Source organism: Anguilla anguilla, chromosome 15, assembly GCF_013347855.1.
Source record: "Anguilla anguilla isolate fAngAng1 chromosome 15, fAngAng1.pri, whole genome shotgun sequence".
Taxonomy (NCBI): domain Eukaryota; kingdom Metazoa; phylum Chordata; class Actinopteri; order Anguilliformes; family Anguillidae; genus Anguilla; species Anguilla anguilla.
The window spans coordinates 24,077,850-24,103,998 of NC_049215.1; the positions used below are offsets into that span (position 1 = coordinate 24,077,850).

Genomic DNA, 26,149 nt, shown 5'->3' on the forward strand with positions numbered 1-26,149 from the left:
TTTTTTCTTGGAAGGGTTTCCAATAGAATTGTGCTTCGGTACGTGTTTGCCAAACTACTTTGAACGGAACATCTGGTAGCCCTCTTTTCTTTCAAAATAAATTTAGCTCAAATTCAGAAACAAATGTGAGCCAAGCTACTAAATCATACAACAAAGAAAGAAAGCCAATGGATGGCACCTGTTCAAATAATTTAATTGAGTACAATTACTGATTATTTTCTCAGTTATTTTTTTCTATTCATGTAACATAGCCTTCTTTTCTTTCAAATGTAACAGTCTTAGTCTTAAACCACTCTTCTTTGCTGACCAACCATTTGGTATTTTCAGCAGACCACATGACCCAGTGATGGTTCATTAAAGCAAGCATTTCTTTAATTTAAGAAATTAAGTCATAGCAAAATATGCGATAAAATAACTAAATAAATCCATGTAACCATTTCCCTGATATGTGATGTTTAAGACAAGATGAAACTGGAAGCAGTCACAGGAATCCCATGTAGTCTTCAGCCTACAGATCCCAAGATTCATTGCTTTCCAGGCTATGTCAGGTGATCACAGCCACATCAGTCCATGCATCTGCTGTATGTACTCCTCTGTCCTTGTCCGTTCTGCTCTCCGTCCCTCTCTGACCCCTCTGTGCCAGCTCAGTATGTCCTTGGCAATGCGCATGCTTGATGCCTGCCCCCCAGCAAGGTTCACTGCATGTGGCCCGATCTGATTCCATGGCAAAAAAAGAAACCATCATCAGCAATGCACAGTACTGGTTCCAATTTACTCCTCCACTTTAGTATGATGTTACATTAATTCAGGAAAGTGTTTCATTTAGGAGTGTCATCCAGGCATGTACAATAGGTATGGTGGCAGGAAATTTTTTCAGAAATCTTTTCCAATTTGTAAGCATATAAAATATCTCAGGTTATTCTCATTTACTCTCTTCTCAAATGAAGGACACCAAAAACCACACACACACACACACACACAAACATAAACACACACACAAATCCAAACAACATTAACAGCACACTTCCAAAAATGTTACTCTAAATTCACCAACATACCATTAAGTAAGCAAGCCACATAAAACCTAGATTTATAGCAGCACAGCTTATTCCACATGCTGAAGCAGCACCTTATAAAGGTGAACCCCTTCAACAGGAAGCCAGTCTAACACAGACCCCTTACCCCCTAACACACAAACACAGGGCCGTACCTGAAGAGCAGAATATTGTCCCATCAGGTAAAGGGGGCAGCCAGGAGCCCACTGCAGGCTATCTGATAAACATGGCCAACCATCCAGGACCTGACACCAGGGAAGCAGCAGTGCTTATAAACAAGCCCAAGGAAGTATATGGTGAAAACATTTAATGTTAATAATAAAATAATATACTTTATTTGGAAAGAAATTTTACAATGCTAAAAGTGCTTCAACAAACCAGCACATGAAAAGAAACAGAAGAAAAGCTCTTATAACAAATATAATCCTTTCAAAACGATCTTCAATAAAAAAAGGAGAAAATGTCTGCTCCCTTTCTAGAGAGAATGAGTAAGTCCTATTTGGGTTTAGGCATAGGTTTTTCAGATTGTTTGGAAAAATGTTTTAAAGAAGTAAATATTTTTTTTCAGAGCAAATGATGACAGGAAATAGCTTGTAGGATGGGTTTTCTCAGGATAAAGCAGAGCAAGGCAAGGTCACCTGAATAGGGAATTCTTTGATGACATCAGCAAGCAGGGGATCTTGTTTGACATCTAGTTTGCAGCCAGTGGCTAACCAGATCCTGTCCCCAGTCCAACGTTCCCCAGAGCTCAGAGATATACTCCAGGCCTGGTTCCTGTAGCACCACTTGGCTTCTGAGACCTTTGAGCAGGAAACTGAATTGTAACAGCAATACTACTACTACTAGTACTGCTACTATACTACTAATACAACTACTAGTACTGCTACTATACTACTAATACAACTACTAGTACTGCTACACTACTACTACATCTACTACTATTACTACTGCTACTATACTACTATTAATACAACTACTAGTACTGCTACTATACTACTACTACTACCACCACCGCTACTACCACTACCATTACTACTGCTACTATACTACGTATGACAGATCACAGGGCCATTTAAAAATGAGCAAATGACTCAGGCTGGAATAGTCCTGTAACATCAAATTAAGAGTGAAACAGGTTTACGCTCAGAAACTGAGAGTCTCTGTGGTGGGTGGCTAGTAATACAAAATTTGTCCAAAAAATGTCAACACTCTCAATGCATACCAACATTTATACTACATTTAAAAAAGAGTCAAAGAAAATCAACTGCTATTGAGATTTGAATTTAGGCATTTGGTTTGAATGAGGTTTGGTAATGTTTGCATTTCCACAGCTGGAAGCCACACCCATGGTATGCCTCAACATCTGGACACTGTGTTTCTGGCTTTATGTCAGAGTTCAGCACTTTGTTTATCTGGCTGCACATGCCATGTGACATCATCTGCAGTCAAGGCATATTAGGCAGACGTGATTGCCAGAATGTGTGTGTGCGTGTGTGTGTGTGTGCGCGTGCGTCCGTGTGTGTGTGTGCGTGCGTGTGTGCACAGACACCTCTAGACGTCTCCAGAGCACCTGGCAGTACGGTTTCACAGCCAGTTGGCCATTCTGGATGTAGGGCAGCAGCTGTGCGTAGGCCTCGGGCGTGACCGCCCCGCCCTTCCTGGCCTGCCGGATCATGGCCAACCGCCGCGTCAGGCTCCTCTCGTTGTAGAACTGCCGCAGGTAAGCCCGCCCGTCCATCTGGATCCCGTGCTCCACGTGCGAGTAGCGCCCGACCAAACTCTCCACGTCTCCCACGTCAAACTGCTTCAGCTGGATGGTACAGCAATAATACAGCAGGGATGAGACGGTTGTGACATCACCTTTCTGGCTCCACCTCCTCATTGAATATATTGTAGTGAACCAATAGAGCAACAACACTGGAGGCCAATCACAGAGCACATTTGTAGCAATAGGATAATACCCACAAAGAGCCAGGAATCAGAGCCAGAAAGCATCCACCAATTACCATTGACATTCTTCCAATGATTGTTACATATGTGCTCTGTGATTGGTGGAGCTCATCTATTTCCTACCAGTAAAATGACTGTGACTGCATTTGTTACTTATCCCTAGTTTATTATCCTGGGGTTGAGCTAAGGTTCCTGACCAGCTTGGAGTACGTTTCATTCATATGTGCTTAAATAATGCTGGAATGGAATGTGCTGTGTTTCAGCCAAACCATTTTTGTCACATAGAGCATGCTGTTTGCCCCTTATTGCCCTATGTCCAGCAAATCATATCTGCCCTCATTTAATTGCTATGACACACACTGACGAACAAAGCAGGTGAATGAAAAGCCAAACCACCCTACACAACCCGCCAAATTTGGGTAACTATATGTGATTACTGTTCACCACAAATCTAATTGTTTTGATCAATAACCCCACAACCACAACCCCCCCACCCTTTGTAGGTATGTGTACTGGAAACAGGATGTCCATAATCTATTTCTGTCCCTTCTCCACTCATGAATCACAAGTTCTTGCTAACAGTGCCTTAAGTTTTCCTGACAAGACAACCTCTTTTACCATTTCCTGAATAGGCCATCTTTAAAAAAATAAAAACAGCTTACACTCCAGTGGGACTGCTAATCTGTCTACCATAGATTGAGCAGACAGTATTTTCCTTAAAATTCAACAGTGAGTTGAATGCAGTTCCTAAATAGTTACACAGACATCCCTTATTGCTAAAATAAGTAATACGAGTAAGAGTGATGAAAATTTGTTTAGAAATAAATAAATGATTGTTATACATCAATCAAATGAAACGAAGATGCACAGGGAGCATCAGTTGGAGCAGAATGTAGTCACTTCCTGACTTCATCATGAGGATTCCTCCACAGGGCACCCGCACCTGTAAATGTTTGCGCATGATCCAGGTCACATGACTGGCTCCCCGTTGCAGAGCGATGGAGATGATGTGAGCGCTGGTCAGGCCTCCTCCAATCACCAGCATCCTCTCCCCAGTGTGGCAAACAAGAGGTGAGGCTGGGAACACAAACATAAGATCTGTGTGTGCCTCATTAATTCCTTACTGTTTTTACATTACATTACATTACATTACATTACTGTTTCTTACACCTTCTAGGGAGGTTGAGGAGTGCTCTATTGGCGCCTGGTATTGTTTTAGTACATACAGCAGCCATGGCCTTTAATATGTTGATATAAGATGTTTTTCATTTTTTTGGGATGTATACAGATGTGTTTAACCCACCTGGGGAGTTTGGCCTGCTTTCCTGTTCTTGAGTTCCTGCTTCCTGTTTTTTTCTTCCTTCTTGTCTTTGTTGACTTCCTTCTTCCTGTTGAAGGGTTCCTGCTTCCTGCAGCAGGGTTCCTGCTTCCTGTTGCCATGAGTGAGCCTGCTGATGCATAAGCTGCACGGTGTGCTGTAGGCGGTCCTCTGGGTAGCTCTCAGTGATGGCAGACACCCAGGCAGGGATGTTGGCCATCTGAGCCCGGGTGGGGCCTGTCGCCATGACTACCCTCCTGGCTTCAATAATGTTCCCGTCTTGCAGCAGCACCCTGAAGGACAGCGCCTCCTTGTGTTCACCAGGCTCCTCCAGCGCAGCTGACTGGCCTGACATGACAGGAATAATCCTATCCACTGTGCCTCTTATCAGGACACTGTCCAGCCCATACCTGCGAACCTGGTCACAACAGAACCAGAGCCCCGCAAAATCATCTTCTGCATATTAACTGAGTTACAGCATTCTGAAACAAGACAACACACTGCCAATGAACAGCAAGATGTTTTTCTCTTTTTAAACACAGTGTTTGAGCTTTTAAAAAATCATTTTGCTTGTTAATTTGTAATTTGTTGTGAGACATGGATGACTACCTCCCACCGGCAGTATGTGAGGTACAATACAGTACAGGTTCCTCTGGAGTAACTATAGTAAGAGCCACAGTCCATCTTCTTTAATGCAAATAGCTTTCCAAGACAATGCAAGGTAACGACTTCAGGAGTCCAATCAAGGACATCATAAAAAAGCAAACCAACCAAATCACAGAACTGCATTTCAAAAATAAGTAATTAGCTCAGAGATTAGTGTTGTTAAGATAAGGGAACATAGACAAACAAAAATTCACAACACAACACAATTGTCTTGAATAGCTGGCAAATTGGCTTTTGTGAATCACATTCAAAAACGCATGCCTTTTTTTTCAGTGCTTTCTGAAAATTATTCTTTGGAATGCATAATGTATAATATAAAATTCCACAGCCCGGCTCTGTCCACAAGGAGGCCTTCCAGGCCATGGAGGTTAGTGGAGGTGAGGAATGACCCAGTTCTGCGGTGCAGAGACTTCCACGCTCTGGTAGTCCACGGGTTAGTCAGAGATCAGGCCACTCTCCTGGTCTGGACACTCTGTGCCAGCTGGCTTCAGGCTGGTTAAATACGTTAGCTGAAACAATTCAACCCTTTAGATGGCAAAATGTAGTTTTTTAAATTTACAAATTGTTTACCAATATTCTTTCACAAATAGTTCTGTTGCTAATTTTCATTGATCTGCACGGGCCTTTTCCAATTTGACATTCACCCAAAGAGTCTAAAATGTTTCAGGTACGTATTTGACCCAGGCCTGTTGGGTGGACCTGGTCCTGGAAGAAGTCCACGCTGAGCCGGGTGGCCGGCAGGCTGAAGTACAGGTTCTTCCGCGTCCCGGCGCTGGCGCTCAGGCGTCGCTTGTCCCTCTTGGCCAGACGGTTGTCGTTGAAGTAGGCGTTCTCGTCCAGGATGTGCACGTGCTCCGGAAGGCAGTGCAGCTCGCCGGTGCGACCGTGTTTCACCACAAAATCCTGCAGGGCTTTCTGGGGACAGAACACAGAATACATACACACACAAAAAACATTCATTTCCAACACAGCATTGTTTCAAGTGATCTTCACGTGATATAGCTGAATGCCTCACTGTAGATTCCACAGGGTTAAAAACACACTGACTTGGTAAACACATTAATTTAAACTCTGTCAATGCTGACAACATTGCACTATAGCAAGTGTACAATTTAGCAATCAAAGAGCAATGAGTTCTCAGTTCTCGGAAATCGCAGATGTGTTAAGAGATAGGTAGAAGGTACAGAAGCATTTCTGGGAAAAGCCTCAAGACTGACTCATTTATATTCTGGCTTATTTTCCTTTGGATGGCACACAGCACAGGATCTCGTTCACAGTTCTGAAGCGTTATTATGTACAAGTGCACCACCTAGACAGTACCCAGTTGTATAACAGGAGCATAACACCAATCCATCTATTTTAATAGTAATATTTTAATATTAGTTTCTCAGAGAGTGTGGGTGAGTGGGTCTTAGTGCGTTATTATAATAATTTTTTTTAGGGTGCATACACACTTCCTGTCACTGCATTACCTTGTTTAGGGGGTCAGTGTGCACCAGGGTGTGTGAGCGAAGGTGTGGGATGTTGAGTGCGGAGAACTGGCTCCCCCACAGTGCGGCCCACTCTCCATAGGAGTCCACCACCCTGAAGTGCAGAGGGGGGGTGGGGGCGGGACCAGGAGCTGCTTCCTCCATTGACTCCTCTGCTATGGGGTCATGTGACAAATCCAATTTACGCTCCTGGCACAGATACTGTTTGTACAGGAAAGTGCTTGATCTAGCTAATATGCACTCTTTCACACATGGTTTAATGATAAAATTGTTAAATGGCAAACTGATTGTACTCAAGCCATCAATACTTTTCAGTTTCTTTATATCATACTGGTTATTTATGACACAAATATGAAACACAAATAGTTTATTCTTATCTATCTATCTATCTATCTATCTAGCTATCTGTTATAATAATAATAATAATAATTATTATTATTATTATTTTAGAGGATTGCAAGCTTGAGTGAAGTCTGTGTTCGCATGATTATTGTCCGTCAGACAAGCTCTAGTTATGGAATATAATTCATGAATATATTGGGATAGAAGACTTCTTTTTCAAACTGAATGCGCATATTGTGAAATCTGGCGTGGATGTGAGCTGTCTGCAGCGTGGATGTGAGCCGTCTGCAGTGCACTGCGCAGTGTGCTATGAATGCAGTAAACTGGAGCGATGAACAACAGTGACACACCAGTGGCGGGTCTCCTCTTGCCCCTGGACCAGCCACTCCTGGTCTTGGGCTGACTCAGCTGGATGCCATCCAGGATGTCTGTGCTGGGCTGTGGGTAGCGCACATCAGGATGGGCCAGCAGGGTGGCCAGAGTCAGGGCATGAGGGCCTCCACCAACAATCAGAACGTCCAACATCGCTGCCAGGACAAGTGCCTGTACACCATAAGACCAGCAGAGGGCATCAGAGAACACAGTACAAAAAGAAAGGCTGCGCACATGTAACCAGCAGGGGTCTAAATAAAAATCCATACCCAGGGGAACCAGCTGATGGAGCAAAGGAAAGCAAGATAAAAGAAAGAAGAAATCAAAGAAAACATAACTCTTCAATGGCCTTTGCTTTTTGAGTCAATTCATTAAACTCTCACTTTGGCTCTGTGCCATTTTACAGTGGCTTAGAGTTACTTTTCAAAAAGCTTCAGTTATGTTCAGAATTGAGCACTTTTTATCTTACTCTATGGTTGTAACTTTCCAAATTTTAAAATATAGCTGAATAATTTAATATCACAGCACATATAGTGTGATATATGTAAATTATGACACTGATACTTTCATTTCACCTCTCTAAGACTGAGAATGGCACAACAACTATAACTGATAAAGCACTCAATCTGCGTACATTGCTACAACAGGTTCCAAGGAGCAGGAATTCAAAGTACAAGGATTCACTGTAACCTAAGACACACAGAAAAGCACTGTACCTGGATTCCAGGTGAAACACGACGGGAGACAGGCCTGAGAGAACAAAAGAGGAGTCAGCTGAGGGAGAAGTAAAGAGCAGAGGTATACTCAGGCTGAAGCTCATGGAAGGCCAACTGCATGCAGACCAGGACGGATTGAAGACGCTCATGCAGCCTGCCCGAAACTCGATCTGTCCTGCTCATGTCTATAGATATAGCCCGCTCTAATTGGCTGCACAGAGAGAGAAGACAGCAGGCTTAAAATAGGCCCATCACAGTGCAGCAAGGCCCAAATTTAGCCTCTCACACAGAAAGAAAACAATCACTAACATGACCAGTTAAAGTTGAGTTTTACTTTTTCTAATTGCTAGTAACCTTGGTGGCTGCCAAACCCTTTTGTTCATTTTGCCAACAAATGACATCGTATTTTTAAAAATCCTCTGATTGACTGAGACACATACTGTACACAACAAGCCTGCATCTACCATTCTGAGAGCATGCTGCCTGTGAATACTGACCTACTGGAAGAAAACAGCAGAGCTGATTGTTGATGGACATGATGCTCATGTAATTCCTCAGTTTTGAATATGACAGTAAGACACAAAGCCTTTTTATGAAAGTGAATCAGAAAAATACTAACGGTTGAGCCGAGGGGGTAGTGTAGAGTTTTGGGAACAGGCTGATCTTCGTAAGAATGGGATAGTGAAAACAGCAGGAGGACATCACTCTGGAGCGAGTTTCCAAAAAAACTAATAAAATTTGAGGAAAAGTGTTCTGAAAGTGTTTAAATGCTATGCAATTTAAATTTAATTTAATCTTCTAACTTGCTTTGTATATATAAAAGGTGCGAGGATATGACTAATATTTAAATTAGCCAACTAGAAACATTTCATAGATCTGGTAGAAAATAAAATTCCTTTTTTTTTTTTTTTTTTTTGTCAGAATACAAAATTGTTTGCAACCATTCTGTGATCTTTCTCCTGAATGCTATCTGTTGGGGTACCTGGTGTTTTTTTTTTTTTAATTATTTTTCACAATGTATACTTTTAGCAATAAGTCGGTTGTTAAAGTCACTCAATCATTCATGAAAACAGCAACCAAAGTATTTACAAGTTATCATTTGAAGATAACTTGCTTTATCTTTGTATTATAGAATTACTGACTTTCTTTTATCTTTATCTGTATATGTTCAGGGTTTTAGCAGGCTATTCATTTTTGCAATCTTTATAAACTACTATTTTCAAGTAGTTAAACTTGATCTCTAGATCTCTAGGTAAGAGTTAAAGGAATAGGTTCCCAGTTTTTTCCACACAGTGTTTTTTTCTTCCTTTTTTATTTTCACAAGTAAAGGTCCATTATGACAACCAGACTGCAAATAATTTATTGATTGAATGCTATCATATGTGTTGCCTGCTCTAAATATCTAGTGAGTGACTGGAATTCCACTGAAGTTGTCTCAGCAGAATAAAAAAATATTTTGTTAGAAATTAAAGAGAAAAACTGTAATCATGAAGAAACAAATAAAAATGAGAAGAGAAACCTGTTTTAGAACAATGGAAGCCAGTTCACAACTGCTTTCTTAAAATTGAAACAAACTGCAAAACCTGCTCACTCACTAGAGGTGGTTTTCATTATTTATTTCAAACCATACCAGTCCATGTATTGCTGTTTGTGTCTTTGTTTCCCTTATTGTGTGACTAACTGCTTCAATTCTGGTTTTCTAGCAGTGTACCTATTATAGTTTGGCTAAAACATATTTGAATAATTCTCAACAGAAAAATAATTTGCTTATGAGCTAGCATCAGTCTGTGTCTGATCTACTAAGGTCTGGAAATTTTTCAAGTAAGTTGAAAGTCAGGTGTCCCCATTGTACTGGCTTTCTCATTCTTTCATAGTGTCCTCACAATTCTTCTGTCTTTAAAACATGGATATCCTATGCCTGTACAGTAAGTAAATTTGTATATTTTTACATTCACATTATGGAACCACCTCGGGTAAAGCCACCAATTGACAAAACCTGCCTCCCAAACCCAGCCAAAAAATAGAGCAAAATCAAAATGGATCCTTGACAGAATTTGGCTTTTGAAGGTCAGTGTGGCATTCGATCTGGCAGTGAAGCGGATTGGTCTCAGCTGTGCTGGCTTGTGGAGAGAGCTCACGCACCTGGGTTGCGTTAACTAATTAGCCCAGGTGCTTAAAGGTGTGCTGCTCTCCACAGTTTGAGGCCAAGCCCAGGAGCTTGCACGAGGAAGTGTTTCTGATTTTCCTTTGTTCAAGTTTCAGTTTTATTCGAGCACTACAAGACCAAGAAAGAAACTGGTCAACTGAAAAGTTGGTCAGATACGAGCAACGTGCTGAAAAGCAGTCGTTCTGTTTTGCTTTCTTTGCTCTTTGTTATTTTAGTTTGTTTTTTTAGTTTATTGTTTTTGCCCAAAACCTGTGAGGGGAAGGGTGATGGTGTCTGTTTATTTCATTTTGTGTGGGTGCGCTTTTTCTACCTCCATATGGCAACTGACTGTGTTTCCCAGAACTTCCGCATCTCCCTCCCAGGGGCGTCACGATGGTGACAGTCAGGTTACTTAATCCAGAAGATTCCACCATGACGCAGGAGTGTACCTGCAATCAAATAAGGACATAGGCAAGGCTTAATGAGAACTTTTGTCTTAAATCAGCAGAAACCATGTCAGGTTCCTAACTCAGTCAGAGCTGAAACAAGCTCAATGAAGAGTATGACAGCCAAAATGAAGAAATAAAAAAGGCTTATGCGTGCAGTATGCTTACTGCATATGGATGACTCGTATCTAAGTTTACAAAGGTTGTAATTTCACCAACTTTGACCTTGAGGACTCATGACTTAAATGGTATTGTACCATTTAAAGATAAGAATAATATATTTGTCCTGGTTTGCTTAACCCTCAGTCTGAGAGCTCACTTATTCCATTAGAATAAATAAGTCATAGTTATATTCACAAATGAACAATATTTTACAAAAGAAACAAAGAATTGCCTCCCATCATTATCTCAGACAGGTAGTAAAACCATTGATAAAACTGCCTGTGCCGATTGGCTGTGGTTTTGCAGGAAACTGGGGTGGGGATCTTCAATGGGGGCACCATGGACTTTTAACATGAACTTTTGATGAAAGGAAGTCCATACACCACACCAGAGCTGTTAGACTGGTTGTATTTGCATTCAGGTTGGACAAAGCTTCCGTCCTCATGGAGTCTTAATAGGAGAACGGAGAAACTCTGCCCAACTAAGGCATATAAGCTACCGGCTAAAATATTGGGTGCAATCCGATTTGAGGTTGTCCGCTGGGTGTCACAGCTCCCCCTCCATATTCCTCCCCCTAAAATTCTTGAATGATCTCCACAGTTACAAAGAATTCCTGTCCTCCAACTGTGGATTCAGAAGAACCAAATGATTCAGTGAAACCAAATGTGGGACAGCGCATCGGTTTCAAACTTTAGCTGCTGTTAAAAACCGCATCTTCCCTGGGGTTGTAACTCCAGAAAAATATGGGAGGGAGCTTTATTACAGTTATTGTGAAACTTTATGGTAACTCCACTGCATGCTGTAAACAGGTTGTTCCCGGAGGGAAGAGCACTCACGCAGCTAGCAACGATAGCAGTGTGGAGTCGGAGGGAAGGAGGTGGCCAGACTGATAATGATGGAATGTTTCTATCTGTGAACTCTGTACTATGTGGCAAACTGCACCCACCATTTCTACCATTATAGAATAGTCCTCAGGGACAACAAATCTCTCTTTTTTCAACACATGAAGTGCCATGTAAAAATAACAATGAGAAGCATGTAGTTTTGCTATTTCCTCCTGTTTTATTTCTCTGGTTGAAAACGCCTTGGGGAAGCCCTATTGTAGATATAACTCAAAAAGAAAGTCCAGTTCACTCTCACAGATTTATAGATGTAATACTGTTTTTGTTAAATGTTATGAGTAGTGAATGCCATAATTTTTGGGTCATATTTTTTTTTAGCTCTGTACTTTATAATTTTAGATTTGTAATCAAAAAATTAAGATGTAGTCGAAGTGCATTTTGAATAAAGCATGTTTATTAAAGGGTATTTTAATGTATTTTGGTTTCACCATGTAGAAACAACGCTACATTTTAAACATACTCTTCCATTTCAGGGCGTCATAATGTTTGGGAGAAATGGCTTCACAGGTGTTTCTGATTTGGCAGGTGTGTTAAATTGCTTCTTTACCGCGAGTATAAGAGAGCTTTGATTCTAGGCTTTTGATTGTCTTTGGAGTTATTGGCCTTTGTCAACATGAGGACCACAGTTATGCCAATTAAAATCAAGGAAGCCTTTATGAAGCTGAGAGATATGAAAAGCCTGTCTACAGAACAGAACTACAGACGTTAAACTACAAGATGCATACAGCCTGTCAGCTGTAAAAACAGGATGGCCTGGTCACAGTTTACTAAGAAGTACCTAAAAGAGCCAGCAAAGGTCTGGAAAAAGCTCTAGTAGACAAATGAGACCAAGATTCACTGTATCAGAGTACAAAGTATGGAGGCCAAAAGGAATTACCCAAGATCCAAAGCATCCACCTCATATGTGAGACATGGTGGTGTGGGTGTTAACGTTTGTGCATGTATGGCTGCTACATATAGCGGCTCACTTGTCTTCATTGATGATGATGTAACTGTAGCAGCAGCAGAATAAATAGGACAGGTATTTGGGGTCTATTCCTGATTATGGTAAGAATTCTTCGGTCATCAACTGAAGAGGTATTCTCCTTGGCCTACCAGGCCCACCAGGGCTATGTCTCTGACTGTTAATCTACTGCTACGAATCTGACTGTGTCAAGTGTGATTTTCAAGTAATTGCTGTAATATTTCACCAGTTCTAATTGGTACAGTACCTGTTAATATTAAGCAAGATTCATATGTCCTGTAAGAACACATGCTTTTTCTTTCACTCAATAAAAACAACATTAAATTTGAATGGGCAGATAAAAAACAAACATCTGCTGACAAGATGATTATTTTCTGAAAACAGAAACGAGTGTACTCACTCATGCATGAGTAGGCTACGAGACACATACAGCACATCCAATTTCAGTTTTCTAAGTTCCTAAGTAATACATTACAGCATTACCTTTTTATATATTACTCATTTCCTTTCAATTTTTGTGACAACCATTATAACACTTTGTAAGAGATGGGAACACACACACACACACCATTAACTGTACATATTTTTTTTATTTTGCATTCATTAACTGTATTTAATGCATGGAAAACAAGAAACTATTTTCATTTCAACATTGAACTCTGTTAGAAAATGTACAGAGTCTATATTATATAAACTCAGTAGTGTTCATATTGTCAGAGTATGAACCTCACATAAACGAGCTCTAAAAATTTGCTTTCAAAATTTAATTGAAAAATATCAAAGCAGCCTTCATAAAGCCATCAATAGCAGAAGTACCAGACTTACATACTGTCAGCACTTCAGAATATACCTTTAAATTCCATCTTTGTCATTACAAAAATATACATAATACTAAACATTAGAACATCTTACTCATGTACTATTGAAAAACTGTAAGATTGAAATTTACTGGTGATATCTTAATATACCACCCTCAAATATACACTCTGTGCGTTTACACAATAAATTACACTGAATAAGGTTTGAACACATCTTACACAAAAGGTCCCAGTTAGGAGATACATAAGTCTGTCTTCTGTCTTTTCCAAAAGATACAATTTGCTGCATGGATGTTCAGAATTAGTTTAAATTGCTGTTCGAATATCACCGTCTACAGCTCCTCATAGACTCCTGTTTGTTCCTCACTGTCTGCTTCAAAGGTTTTGTTTGTCACCCCTTCCAACTGAGTTTCATAGGGGTTTTCTGGCTCCTCTGCCTTTGATTTACTGTAAATAAGGAAACGAGTGGTGTGAAACAGTGATTTTCTCTGCTGGTACAGATGATGTACACATATGGGACAAAACAAACAGACTTAAAGACATAATGCATCAGATATCATATTAAAACGGATCCACTAATGATGAAAAATAAACTAACATGAAACTGTACAGATATATATGTGATTGTGGCAAGGTATGTTATGAAAATATACCTGTGCCGATCACTCTATTTTTGTTTACACATCACCCTGCAAACCCTCTGGCCCCACTCACCCCTTCCTGGCCCGGAACCCAGAGATGATAAGGTATGCGCCCACGCACACCACCAGTCCCATGACCACCCCGAAAACCACCAGCCACACTGTTACTGGGGGCTCGGAGGGGGGCGTCAGCAGAGTCATGAGACCCTCAAACTCCAGCGTGTCGTCATCCAGCAAGAATGCACTGTTGATTCGCTCTCTTGACAACCTGCAAACACATTGCAGACACGGCCCCATTTAGTGAGGGATGGCACGGTTATCTAGTGTTCCTGTCAACAGAAAAAGTTCTGAAGTACAGTACTGTGCAAAAGTCAGCGACCACACTTTCTTTTATTTACTCTCCTGTGAAAACCATTAAGACATTAATTGTAAGTTATTTATTTTTCTGTGTCAGAAAATAATACAGCAAACATATATTTAACTCAAAATCACACAAACTCTGTTGACTATCAAATCTTTCTGTATTTAATGTGCCAGCCTGCCTTCGTTACAGCTTCCACTATTTTAAAGAAACTTGCTTTGAGTTAGGTTGGGAGGGTACAGCTGTAGCTTGTTTGTTAATTGAAAGAATCGAAGACCTAAATGGTAGTAGGGTCCACAAAACAAAAAGTGGACAAATATTTATAGATTTGATATTAAATGTTGTGGTGGAGGCTTTTAATGTCATTTTTTGTTAAATGTATGTTTCTTGCATTATTGTCTGACACTGAAAGAAATAATTAGCACTGAATGGCTGATTTGACGGGAAAGTGAATAAGCGAAATGGTGGTCTCTGACTTCTGCACAGTACTGTATATTTCAGGAGAATTCAGGCTGCAGAGTCGGCCCATGTGTGATTCTGGGCTGAGCACCTCAGAGTTACATCATACTCAATACTATGAAGTAAACACTTTCACCAAACTTCCCAAGAGGTGCCCAAACTTTCCAAACCTCTCACCAAGTAACCAAGAAAATGACTACATGCATTATCTGAGGATCACCCTTTAATGTAGCCTACCTTACAAAAAAATGTTTTCAAAAATCACACGTGTCCAAAAACTACATGAGAACATCCAACATGTAATCCCCCCAAAAATACTCCCACTTATAAAATGTGGGAAAGGGCACCCAATGCTATTTCAAGTCACTTCTTTTGTTTTCACATGCTAAAATTGTAGATCTCGTGTGACAGTTTGGAATTTCACTTGATTTCATGTCATGTTTCATTTCTGCACGTGAAACTTTTCATTCACGTGTGAAAAAGCCAATCACGTGTAAATGTCCAGTTCGCATGTGAAAATGTGATTTAAATTGTTATTTAAAGAGTTAAACACTGAATAAATTCCACAGCGGAATCTAGAGTGTTCCCGCACACACACCAGCGCTTTCACTCACCGAATGGCTGCCTCTACCTCACTCTTTGGGATGACTGTTGTTGGGCTGACGGGATCAGTCACGACAAAGAAAAAGGAAACCCTGGGCATCAGTTTGTAAGTATAGATGTTTTCTGAGCTGGATGCAGGAAAAAAAAAACAGATCATGCCATGAATTATGCTTCCCTTATTCCCTAAGTCTTTCGTAAATGCAATATGCACAATAGGAAAAACAGGGGAAAAACAAACAAGACATGTCATAGCCATAGTGCGAGTGTTGTAAACTGGGTCCATATTTATGTAATGTGGATATTGGAATACACAGAAGCAGAAAATGAAGGGTATACATAGTAGTGGTAACGGCTGGGGTTGTGATCCTTACACAAAGTTGACTTGCGTCCCCTTTTCCTGGAGGTAGTATTGCCTCATGGCATACGCCATGACAGTTTTGAACAGATACAGCTCGTTGTCATTCCAGGGGTACTGAAAGCAAAGGGAAACATGAGTGGATTAACAAGAAATGTCAAGTACTGCCAAAAAACAGATTCAAGAATCATAGATCTTGCTTTAAAGGATAACGCCGGTAATCTTCAGTGTTTTTCATATCCTTTGAAAATACCAAAATTGAAAATGTTTCTGTCCAACTCTCAAAACTTTTGATAATCTTCCTACTCAATTTAGCGTTCAACCAGAAAAGCATTTATTTCAGTTCTGCACTGAAGTCATTAAATACAGCTTTGAAAGACATACTTTGATTTTCGGAATATGTTACTTATCATCATGAAAAACATGGCCAACATAGTTTTTACCAAATTTACTTCAAAACCAAGCAAACTGTTCATTTTTAAGGTGACTATTTTTGGTATTTTGGCGCTGTGTCAAACTACTTTCCAAATATCAAAAAAGCAACTTTTGCCACTTTACAAAGTTGTTTCAGCAAAAAGTGCAATAGTTCTTTGTAATGGTGAATTATGCTGACCAAAGCAACAGTACGTCTCTTTGAATTCTTTTAATACTTTTTTGGACAAAAGAGTTGACTTCTGGCATATCGTTGTTGGCTAGATGGACAATAATTGTTTGTAAGAGATATTCATTGGGCTTTGGACATAAAAATGATGGGTTTTGGTCTTTTCTTAGGATGTGCTGACAATACTGAAAAAAAAGAAATTACCAGTGTTATCATTTAACCCCCCCCCCCCCCCCCGAAATCAGAGCTATAGCAGATGGCCATAGTCACACACAAACACCTGTCTGAACTCCCATGTCCCCATCCCCCATGCATTCTGCTAGCCCACCTACCGCTTCCGGGCCTAGCGCTGTCTTCAGGCTCAGCCTCACTTTGAAGGCGTTCTCTGAATCTGTAGAAAGCGGGGGGGGGGTGAATTAAACTTCTGGAACAGACTATGAAAATGAGGCGCCTCAAAGGCTTGGGAAATAATCCAAAGGGGGGAAAAAAAGCCAACATGAATAATGGAATACAAAGAGACACAAAGAGAATATGAAGAGATATTACTGAAGAGAAAAGAGGTCTGAAGAAACTCATCACAGTTATTGGCTCTGCAGTGCATGTGTGTCTACTTACAGGGATCCACAGCAGCTTTCCAGCCTGGCATGTTATTTTTCTTCATATTCTCGTTCTTTAGCCAGTCATGCAGTGTGCTAAAGTAGTCTAGCAGGGGTCTGGAGTCCATTCTGGTCACCCCTGAAATTTGTTCCAGAGCTCGGGTCCATGACTTTGATTTTCCCAACTCCAACATTGTCCTATTGTGAAGGAACAAAAGCAAAGCTCCAATCTCCAATGGCGGATCCAGTCTCCACCACTGCATGTGATACATTCCCATAACACTTTATTCAAAGCAGACTGTTATCTCAATATTATCTGTTTTCAAATGATAGCCTTAGCTCATGTCATAAGCATACACACACATGACATATCAGTACGTCCTATGGACTAGAAAAACAGTTGGTCACAATACGTCAGCAATATTTACGTATGCTTATGGCAACGGTGATGTATTATTGCAAACTTATTAAGGTATTATGAATACTACATAAGGCAAACATCAAATACCCTGTTGTCAACATTTTTTCCGTAATTTGTCTTGTAATCAGGATGATTGAGAATTCAATGCATTTTATGAACATATTTCTTCACTTCTTGGACTGAAATATTTTCTGTCTACTGTAATTTTCTCTAAAATAACGTGTTCTCAAAAACATTAACTTTCTGAATCATCCAGTAAAGCGCATTCCAATTGTAGATGAAGTAGAATTTCTATGGAGATGATCATTTAGATAACACACCAGATAGTCCACCTGGTATCAACAACAGCTTTCGTTCATGCATTGAACAAATAATTTCATTAAGACCATTCCTGCCCCTCCCCTCTAACATTATGCCAAGACCTGCACATTCTGGGACAGAATACAAATTATTATAAATAGAAAACAATATATTGCAGATTACATTTATACATAAATGGCTTACCTGAGCTTTTTGCCAGCTTCTTGGTTGGTTGAGTTGCTGATGTCACACTTGAACAATGGTCCCTTATGTCCAGCGGCTTCACAGAGCGCTGCCTGGAACTGGAACTGGTAGATAGTCCTGGTGAAGTACCTATGAATCAGATTGGGATTTGTAGTTAGGGGGGTGGCTGAGATATTGACAAAACTCATCAGACCAGTTCATGCCTCAGTAGGGCTATCCTAGGATTTTTCTGTTGTATCCTTTGCACTTGTTTTATGAGATGGTGGGGGTAATTGGCACCTGATGAAGGAGTAGTCACTGGACACGTGGAAGAGGGCGGCAGGGTCACAGTATGTCTCGTCTCTGGGCAACGGCTCGACCACTCCCACCAGGTCCCTCCTGTGAAGGCCATCAATGGTGAGTGAACAGTTTAAAAATATTTCATTTATTTTGGGAGCTCTTCTTATCCCAAATGGCTCTCAAGGCTAACAGTACATGCTATATGAAAAACAATGTCATAATAATTACATTACCATGATCACACTTAAGGACAGAGTTATTGGGGGTGGGGCTTACTTCATCTGCCACCACTGCATCATCCATTGGTCCTTCGGGATTTTACCCTGGAACACCTGCCACCTCCAGTCCTCCAGCATGTATGTGAAGGGGAGTGTGGCCACTATAGTCAAGGCCTGCTTCAACAGGAAGTTGATCTCTGTCTCTAGAGAGCAGGAGGGAGACACAAGGGGAGGTCAGAGCGGTGTTCACTCTAAACAAACAGGGTCAGGGAGCTCTGGCCAAAACCATTAATCCAACTCCAGTGTTTTAGATGGAGCCAGACTTGAGAGACCCTGAAGCTGACTGTCCCATCTCTTGGCAAGGACGTACCACTGTCGTCCTGGAAGTCGGGAGCCAGGAGGCCCAAGGCCTTCATGTGTTGGGGCGTGGCCGCGGACAGGGACATGATTTCGCCCACCGCCTCATGGAAGCCCTCGTTGGCGCCATCCCGCAGCAGGTAGGACAGGTTGCGGTAGGCCATCTGATACTGGTTGTGGCCCATCTCATGGTGAACGGTCAGGAAGTCGTCCATGTTCACCTTGCTGCACATTTTTATCCTGTTTGGGAGAGGGGATGGCAAGGATGGGGTAATTTAGGCTGAAAATGCCTCCACAAAGATACTCTGTGCACAACTAAAGCACATTTTAAATAATTATTTTAGGGAAAATAATTTAAAAAGAGTTTTGCCATGGATGTCTATATAAAATCACCTGAAGTCCTGTCTGTTGCCCATGTCCCAGGCCGTTGGGTGGCACACAACATTTCTGCCGTCACTGGGCCTCACAAACATGGAGTTGGTCCAGAAGTTTGGGAACATCTTGTACAAACCCACTGACTCAAAGAATTTCTCTGCTTCTTGAAACATTTGCATTGGTGTCCAGCCCTGAGAATAGGACAGCGTATGTTAAGAACATATAGGTACGTAAAGAGGTTTCCTGGGAAACACGAAACATTTACAAAACAAGCAAAGCCAAATGAAAGCCCTTTGATTTACAGAATTGGAGCCAGCTCAAGGATTTTTGTGGCCTTCAAGAGGAATGTTTGGGGACTAACCGATCTCTGCAGACACATTAATAACAATACTGTACAAAATGTCTCACAAAATAAAAAAAAATAAAAAAATTTAAATTGAGAGGCCGAGGGATGGTTCTGGCTCTAAACAACTTCACAGTGTTTATGCCAACAGCCAGCTCTGTATGATACAATGCTGCTTTGAAATTTGTTGAGAAACAATCATTTGCAATGACAGAGACGAAGTTCTGTCCACAGCAGATAAGCAACTGAGATCTAGCAAAAATAATTTACAGTATTAATCAACTGTGATGCACATAGTGCTCAAGAGGTTCGGTGTAAAAAAAATGAAACGACTCAAAAGCAAACATTTCAACCACCATTTGAAAATCTGAAAATGTTTCAATAATCGGGATGTGCTAACCAACAAACATAAGTAGCATTCTATAATATATATATATTACTATAATAACTAGCTTCTATACTTGTCATTTTGGTGAGATCACATTTGTAGATGAGGAGACTTACATTAGCAACCATAGCTGAGGTTACATCAATATTTGGCTTATTGGGATAGGGGATTGAAAGCGGATAAAGGTTTGTCCAGAACCTCCCCCACATGTCACCTGATAAAAAACGGAAAAAGGATGTTTCACTAAAACTACAAAAACCAAGGGCCACATTTTAGTCACATTATCAATGTGAATTTTTGACAAGTTTCAGGCAATGCCAAGTGTTTCTATTTTATCAAACTTCATACAAGATTCCAACAGCATTTATATATAATCCAAGAGCTTTATCTTATTTATAAAGGAATGTGCTTATAAGTGACTTTGATTAAAACATTATAAAATAGAACCCCCAATTCCCATACTGAAACCAGCTGGGTTTAGATAAGACGGCTTTGGGTTTTTTATCGTATGGTGTATGTGTTGTTACAGGGAAGGGAGCTTTCATAAATTTTGTAACCCAATGGAAAATCAAGCAGCTGCAATCTCTTTGAGCATAATTCAAATGGTTGGGATTCCAGCATTCAGTGTCAAGAACATTCAAGGTTTTCAAGAGCGAGAGTTGAAGCATTTGCTACCGTGAGGCCGGCAGCAGGTGAGTGACAACTTTCAGCCCCACCTGTGCTCTCAAGCCTGTACGCTGCTTCATGGACTTACCCAGCAGGTGAGCAGGAAGCCCCCCATTGGAGCTGATGTGCTCAGGGTATACCTTCTGCAGTTTACTCCTCACGTAAGCATGCAGCTCCTTGTATAGCGGCATTATCTGTAAATATGACAGGGATGTCAGGTGACACAATGGCACAGGCAATGTAACATTACTATTATTGATTTTGGGCCTGTGTCTTTTTGGTGATACCACGTTTTTGTATTCTGAGAGTAACACTGGTGTTCTCCACTATTGTTTGTCACTCTGTATAAGCATGTCTGTAAAGTGATTGTAATGTATTGTAACGTAATGCATGTCATTTAAGAAACTTCTATGTAGTAGCTAAGGTGAGACCCATACCTCTGTGTATATCTGGTGAACATCTTGCATAAGTTCATCACGAGTGTAACGGTATTTTCCTTCATCCATTGTTTCATAATTTCCCCTCCAGTTGTCCCCGTAGTCTTCGTAGCCTTTAATTGCAACAGAGATCATTCTGTTATCATAAATTACTGACAGGGCTTTTATTCTTTGCTATTTTAGCCCTGGGATATGCTCATCCTCCAGCCAATTGTCCTTGGCTAGCATCCAGTACATTTAACACTAGCTTTCTTTAGCTTGGTGCTAACCAGCATAATTAATTCTCTGAAATGTTCATTTTTGATGAAAACTCTCTGCAGTGCTAATATAACCTCAGGCTAAGGTCTGTGCTATCATATTTTTGAAGATGCAAGTGAGAAGTGAAGCTTAGCTTGGAGCAACGGGCTGCTTTTGGCCCAGAGCTATGCATAGTCTGAAAACCCAATGAGCTCTGGTTAGGGGCTAAATGTGGGATTTGGTAAACTTTTCCCTCTTTGTATATGCATGCCATCTGTATGATCGTGACTACTGCACAGGCACATTACCGTTATTGCAAGTCATAAACACTGTTTGATGAGCAGGTTATTTAGTTCTGAATTGTGAATCAAAAGTTAAGGGGCATGCTGTTGGTCATGTCCCTGACCCGGGTTTCCAGGTTTTCAGGTGCATGGACACTACACCGCAGTGTCTGAAGGCCACACTTTTGAGCTGCTGTATACAGTATGTTTGGCCTATCGGTGCTACAGTACACTACTGTACCACTCCCCACAGCACCCAATGAAAATAGACTGCTGCAACTGGAAATGTTAGCTCAGACAATGTCCAGAACATGTCTTCCAACAGTTCAGTCTTTTAAACGTTCAGTCCATTACCGTTCAGTTTGGCGGCTTTGTTCTTCAGGTCCACATAATCTTCATAGAGCGGACGCATCTTCTTGCCCACCTCCACCCTCCAGCCCTCCCACACATGCAGACGCTCGTAATAATCTTTGCTGTTTGCCATGACGCTTTCCAGACCTGCAGACGGCAACCAAGAGTGAGGTAAGCTGTGGTTCACCGCATCACATCAGCAGAAGAAGACATTGTATCTGTCAGCGAGTGAGAACTTGTGGTCCATGGGTCGGTTCTTAAAGAGCAGCTAAGCTACCTTTTTTTAGAAATTAAATAAAAATAGTATGATTACATGCTGTTTTTGAAGAGATTTAAATATTTATATTGCTTAATTTAGTCTTAATATTGACTTTTTTTGTTGTTGTAAACCTCAGCTTCATTTCTGTAGGTACCTTAATTAAATTCTAGTAAATTCTATGGTTGTGGCTCACACAGCATTGAGTCGGCCTCAGTGTTAACCCATGGTCACATTTGTGGTGCCTACTGCTTGTATATGGCAAATATATATAGAATGATTTAAAGGGCTCAACTTCAAATATGGGGAAAAGAAGAAAAAACTGATGCTAACACTAACCCTAAGCAAACATGACTGTAATCAGCAAAGGTTCTCCTTATCCAGACAACCAGCTGAGTGAAAATAATCTGTTGCACTCAGGGTTGTCTTCAGAGTCCCAACCTTTGGAGAAGTCCTCTGGATAAGGAGAACCTTTGCTAATTACTGAGTGTCGCCTTTATTATTATTATTACAGGCATTTAGCAGACGCTCTTATCCAGAGCGACTTACACAACATTTACATTGCATCCATTTATACATATATACTGGAGCAATGCAGGTTAAGTACCTTGCTCTAGGGTACAACGGCAGTGTCCTAGCGGGGACTTGAATCTGCAACCTTTAGGTTACAAGACCAGCTCCTTACCCATTATACTACACTGCCGCCCTTTATCGGACACAGAACAAACATGACAGAAACATGGGAGATCCTGAGCCATACGACTGAGGGAAGAGCTATAGACTAGGGCAGTCGCACCTGGCTCCAGGGTCTGGCAGTTGAAGGGGTCGTCAGCTTTACACACGGTGGCTGTGCTGTAGATGCTGCTCATTTCGCTCATCACTTTGTTGAGCTGTTAGGAAAGTGAGAAACGCTCAGTCATAAGTGCTGTCCCATGGAATAGTTGTATGCTGCATTAGACTCTTCAACGATCTTTGATTCTATCATGGAAACTTCAGTTTCTATTCCAGTGTTATAATTTTACGTGCAGCTGCTATCAAGATGTTTGGCACAACGTTACTGAGTAATAGAGAGGTAATTTCTAAATAGAGATTATTGATCTTTTTAAGACGACCCGTTGTGATTATTGATAAAAGAAGGTTATTAACATGAACTCTGTCTGAGTCCATACTGCAGGACTTACCTGATCCACTTCCTCCTTGGATAAAGCTCCTGACCCTTTGTCCTGAAGTGCGATCAACTGCATTTTGATGATCGGATCTGGTATTTGATCGACAGGAAAAGCGAGCGATTCCTTGGACACCTTGCTGTAATAGTTGGCCCATACCTCGCCCTGCACTGCCTTAGGGACAAAGGGCAGAAGAGATTGTTTTTAGCTTGGTTGCCATTTTTACCAAACACTGACAGGAAGGGCCAGCATGGCAGTGGAGACTGAGGGAGGCGGTGCTCTTAAATCTGCATTAAAATGTGCACTGAGATGCAGTGCGCCTCAGTGATGGGGTTTAAAGAATGGGGTTTTTAAGCTCAATGTCACAGTTCTTCAGGGAGATACTTAATAGTATGTGGACACCTGACATCCAACACCCTTTAGTGGTCCACACTTTGCTATTATAAAAACCTCCACTCTTCTGTGAAGGCTTTATAGTAGATGTTGGAGCACTGCTGCCTGAATTTGCTTCCATGCAGCCAGAACAGCATTAGTGAGGTGTGCCATTAAGCTTGACTTGCAGTTGGCTTTCAAATTGATGCCACAGGTGTTGGATGGGGTTGAGATCAAGGCTCTGTGCAGGCCAGTCAAGTTCTTTTCTGCTATCTGTAAATATTAGGCCTACTATACAAAATATTCAAGAAAAATAAAAATAAATGTTTTTTTAAACCAACAAACAAGCTACTCGTGTTTCCACCTTTTGTGGCATGCCGTTTGCATGCCGCATTACATTTTTCTCAGAAATCAGAACACATCCACACATCCGCAAAGGTCTTTGCACTTTTAGTTTTGAGCGTCACATTGTGTTTTTTATGAAATGGCGCTAGGTGCATTCAGATTAAACAGACAATTCACCTTAAGTCTTTGTCATACTATTGCAATGCGTAGGCCTAATTTTTAATAATCTTTGAAAAACAATAAAATACCATTGACAACGATAATGCAAAACCACATTGCCCATCATTACAATTCAGATCCATACTGGTATACCACCCAGCCCTAGTTTTAAGCATTGCCTTAAATTACCTGTGAGAGGATTGACAGACTAAAATCTGAAGACTATTCGCCTGTTGTTTTATTGGCCTTTGCATTGCACTCTACAGATTTATTTCTGATGTTTCCAGTAGACAGTCCAGATAAAACTAGATTCATACTGTAACAGAGGAATGTATCAATCTAAGATTATAACTATCAAAACATGATTCGTGCTAATTAAATTTAACTACTGTTTGTGTTCCTTAATACAGTGTATTAAATAAATAGCTAGACTTGTGCACAATCCTTATTTGATGTCTCAGATTTGGAAGGAGTGAAAGTGAGCTTCTCACAGACAACGGTTGGAGCCGTTGGGCTCCTCATTCATAACCTGTTAGGGGTGTGCTATTTCCTGATTTTTCCTCATTCATCAGAAATGGCTGATTTTCAGACCCTGCATATACCTTAAGAAGAATATTTTTCCTCATTACACATAGGCTTATTTCAATTTTAGAATTTTAGCAATGAAGGCAGACAGACATTTAGTTTTTCATAGAAAATCACCTCAGATGATATACCTCTCCCTGCTGTAGACTTACCAGCTTGGCAGAGTTCTCAGACGTGATGTTGGTGTTGTATTCCCAAGAAGCCAGCGAGTACTGATACATTAGATTTGTGGCTTCCTCGTCGAACTTCTGCAGAAACTCCCTGGCCTGCTGCTCCAGGCCAGCCTGGGCCGACACGTAGGCCACAGCCAAAACGAAGATAAACTTTGCATGCATCACTGTACACAACCACAGAGACACTGAGAGAACAGCATTATCTATTTATTGCTATATCAATGGCTCCGCTTGACCTTTGAACGGGGACCATAAATTAAAAAGGCGTAGCCTTCTCTCTACTTTTCTACTGGCTCTGAAGAGACTCAGGTGTGACACTGGTCTCCCTTCTCTTTTGCGTTGCATTTTTTTCCCTAATTTTATCTCTGTGTCATATTTTCAGCTTACTGTGCGGTCAGCCTGACCCTGAGCAGTTACGGAGCGTGGGCTGGACGCTGATTTGTGTGCATAGGACTGAATGGGCTTGCCCTGGGAAGCGAGGCTGTGTGAAGCTGTAGAGGTTCAACTGTGACTGCCCCGCCCCCAGTCTGAACATCACCCTCATCTGTGTTTACCAGGTCCAGCAGCAGGCTTATCGCACTTCAAGATTTTTAATCTCCACGGTGAGCCGTAAAATGATGCTGCACTTTTTTATTATTATCAAGATTATTCATATTCCACTGGATCATTGTGGAGATTAAGCGATCGATAAATGGACCTTGTGAGCAGAGATGGATATTCAAAATCAATGCACTTGAAATATGTATTTTCATGCATTTATTTCATATGTAATATAGGTTGCTTGCCTCATTTGTGCTTTGTGCCTCTGTGCTGCCCATGAAGAAACTTATACCTCTGCCTTTTTGAGTGTAGGTTAAAGATATATTTATCTGGGAGCTGTTTTGCATTCTGTAATATGATAAATATTAATACATGTTTTTCATCATCCCTGACTATAGGAAAACAATGGCCATCCCAGCACTTGGCAAAAAAAATTCCTAAAGCAGAGAAATGGCTTTACATCCGGTGATAATTTAGGCAGTTCAGGTCTGGCACAACATGTTCTGCCATTTACTAAACTAGATGTGATAATGAAGAGTGTTTCTGGGTTTTATCACAGTATCAAACATTCTCTTTCAATTGTCAGGTTGTGTTTCTTGTTCTTGTTCACCTTACAGGCACTTTCCCCAGAAAAAAAATGGATCAGCAAAGGTATTCATCCCAAACAGAAAACAAAGATGTACACATTTACATTAGTTGACAAAGCTGACATATTTTAATAAGAGCATAGACA

At 40.9% G+C, this 26,149-nt stretch overlaps 2 protein-coding genes across 2 annotated transcripts; both read right to left on the reverse strand.

Annotated features, from left to right (window-relative positions):
- Nucleotides 1-524: 524 nt before the first annotated feature.
- On the reverse strand, nucleotides 525-8,041 carry zgc:113276 (uncharacterized protein LOC553748 homolog). The gene is made up of 10 exons (XM_035393093.1): nucleotides 7,910-8,041; nucleotides 7,172-7,364; nucleotides 6,462-6,631; nucleotides 5,689-5,904; nucleotides 4,309-4,741; nucleotides 3,949-4,082; nucleotides 2,626-2,865; nucleotides 1,694-1,855; nucleotides 1,211-1,300; nucleotides 525-714 (listed from the first exon to the last, which is right to left on the reverse strand). Exons 2-10 carry the CDS (start codon nucleotides 7,344-7,346, stop codon nucleotides 553-555), a joined length of 1,782 nt encoding a protein of 593 aa, XP_035248984.1. The 5' UTR covers nucleotides 7,347-7,364; nucleotides 7,910-8,041; the 3' UTR covers nucleotides 525-552.
- A 5,058-nt stretch (nucleotides 8,042-13,099) lies between these two features.
- ace2 (angiotensin I converting enzyme 2) lies at nucleotides 13,100-25,095 on the reverse strand. Its single transcript, XM_035393043.1, has 18 exons — nucleotides 24,856-25,095; nucleotides 23,258-23,416; nucleotides 22,873-22,966; nucleotides 21,824-21,967; nucleotides 20,952-21,064; nucleotides 20,603-20,708; nucleotides 19,965-20,062; nucleotides 19,136-19,308; nucleotides 18,756-18,982; nucleotides 18,444-18,588; nucleotides 18,168-18,266; nucleotides 17,889-18,017; nucleotides 16,983-17,161; nucleotides 16,700-16,758; nucleotides 15,783-15,883; nucleotides 15,423-15,539; nucleotides 14,062-14,256; nucleotides 13,100-13,794 (listed from the first exon to the last, which is right to left on the reverse strand). The coding sequence occupies exons 1-18, from the start codon at nucleotides 25,036-25,038 to the stop codon at nucleotides 13,680-13,682; spliced, it is 2,436 nt and encodes an 811-aa protein (XP_035248934.1). The 5' UTR covers nucleotides 25,039-25,095; the 3' UTR covers nucleotides 13,100-13,679.
- Between the last annotated feature and the right edge of the window lie 1,054 nt (nucleotides 25,096-26,149).

Coding starts and splice junctions, on each gene's coding strand:
- zgc:113276 (XM_035393093.1), bottom strand. CDS start 7,346: ATGTTGGACGTTCTGATTGTTGGTGGAGGCCCTCATGCCCTGACTCTG. Junction 2,866..3,948: donor TCATGCGCAAACATTTACAG/GTGCGGGTGCCC, acceptor TGTACCATCCAG/CTGAAGCAGTTTGACGTGGG. Junction 1,856..2,625: donor CTGTGAAACCGTACTGCCAG/GTGCTCTGGAGA, acceptor TCCTGCTCAAAG/GTCTCAGAAGCCAAGTGGTG.
- ace2 (XM_035393043.1), bottom strand. CDS start 25,038: ATGCATGCAAAGTTTATCTTCGTTTTGGCTGTGGCCTACGTGTCGGCC. Junction 20,709..20,951: donor TTCACCAGATATACACAGAG/GTATGGGTCTCA, acceptor TCATATTTACAG/ATAATGCCGCTATACAAGGA. Junction 14,257..15,422: donor GAGGTAGAGGCAGCCATTCG/GTGAGTGAAAGC, acceptor ATGTGTTTGCAG/GTTGTCAAGAGAGCGAATCA.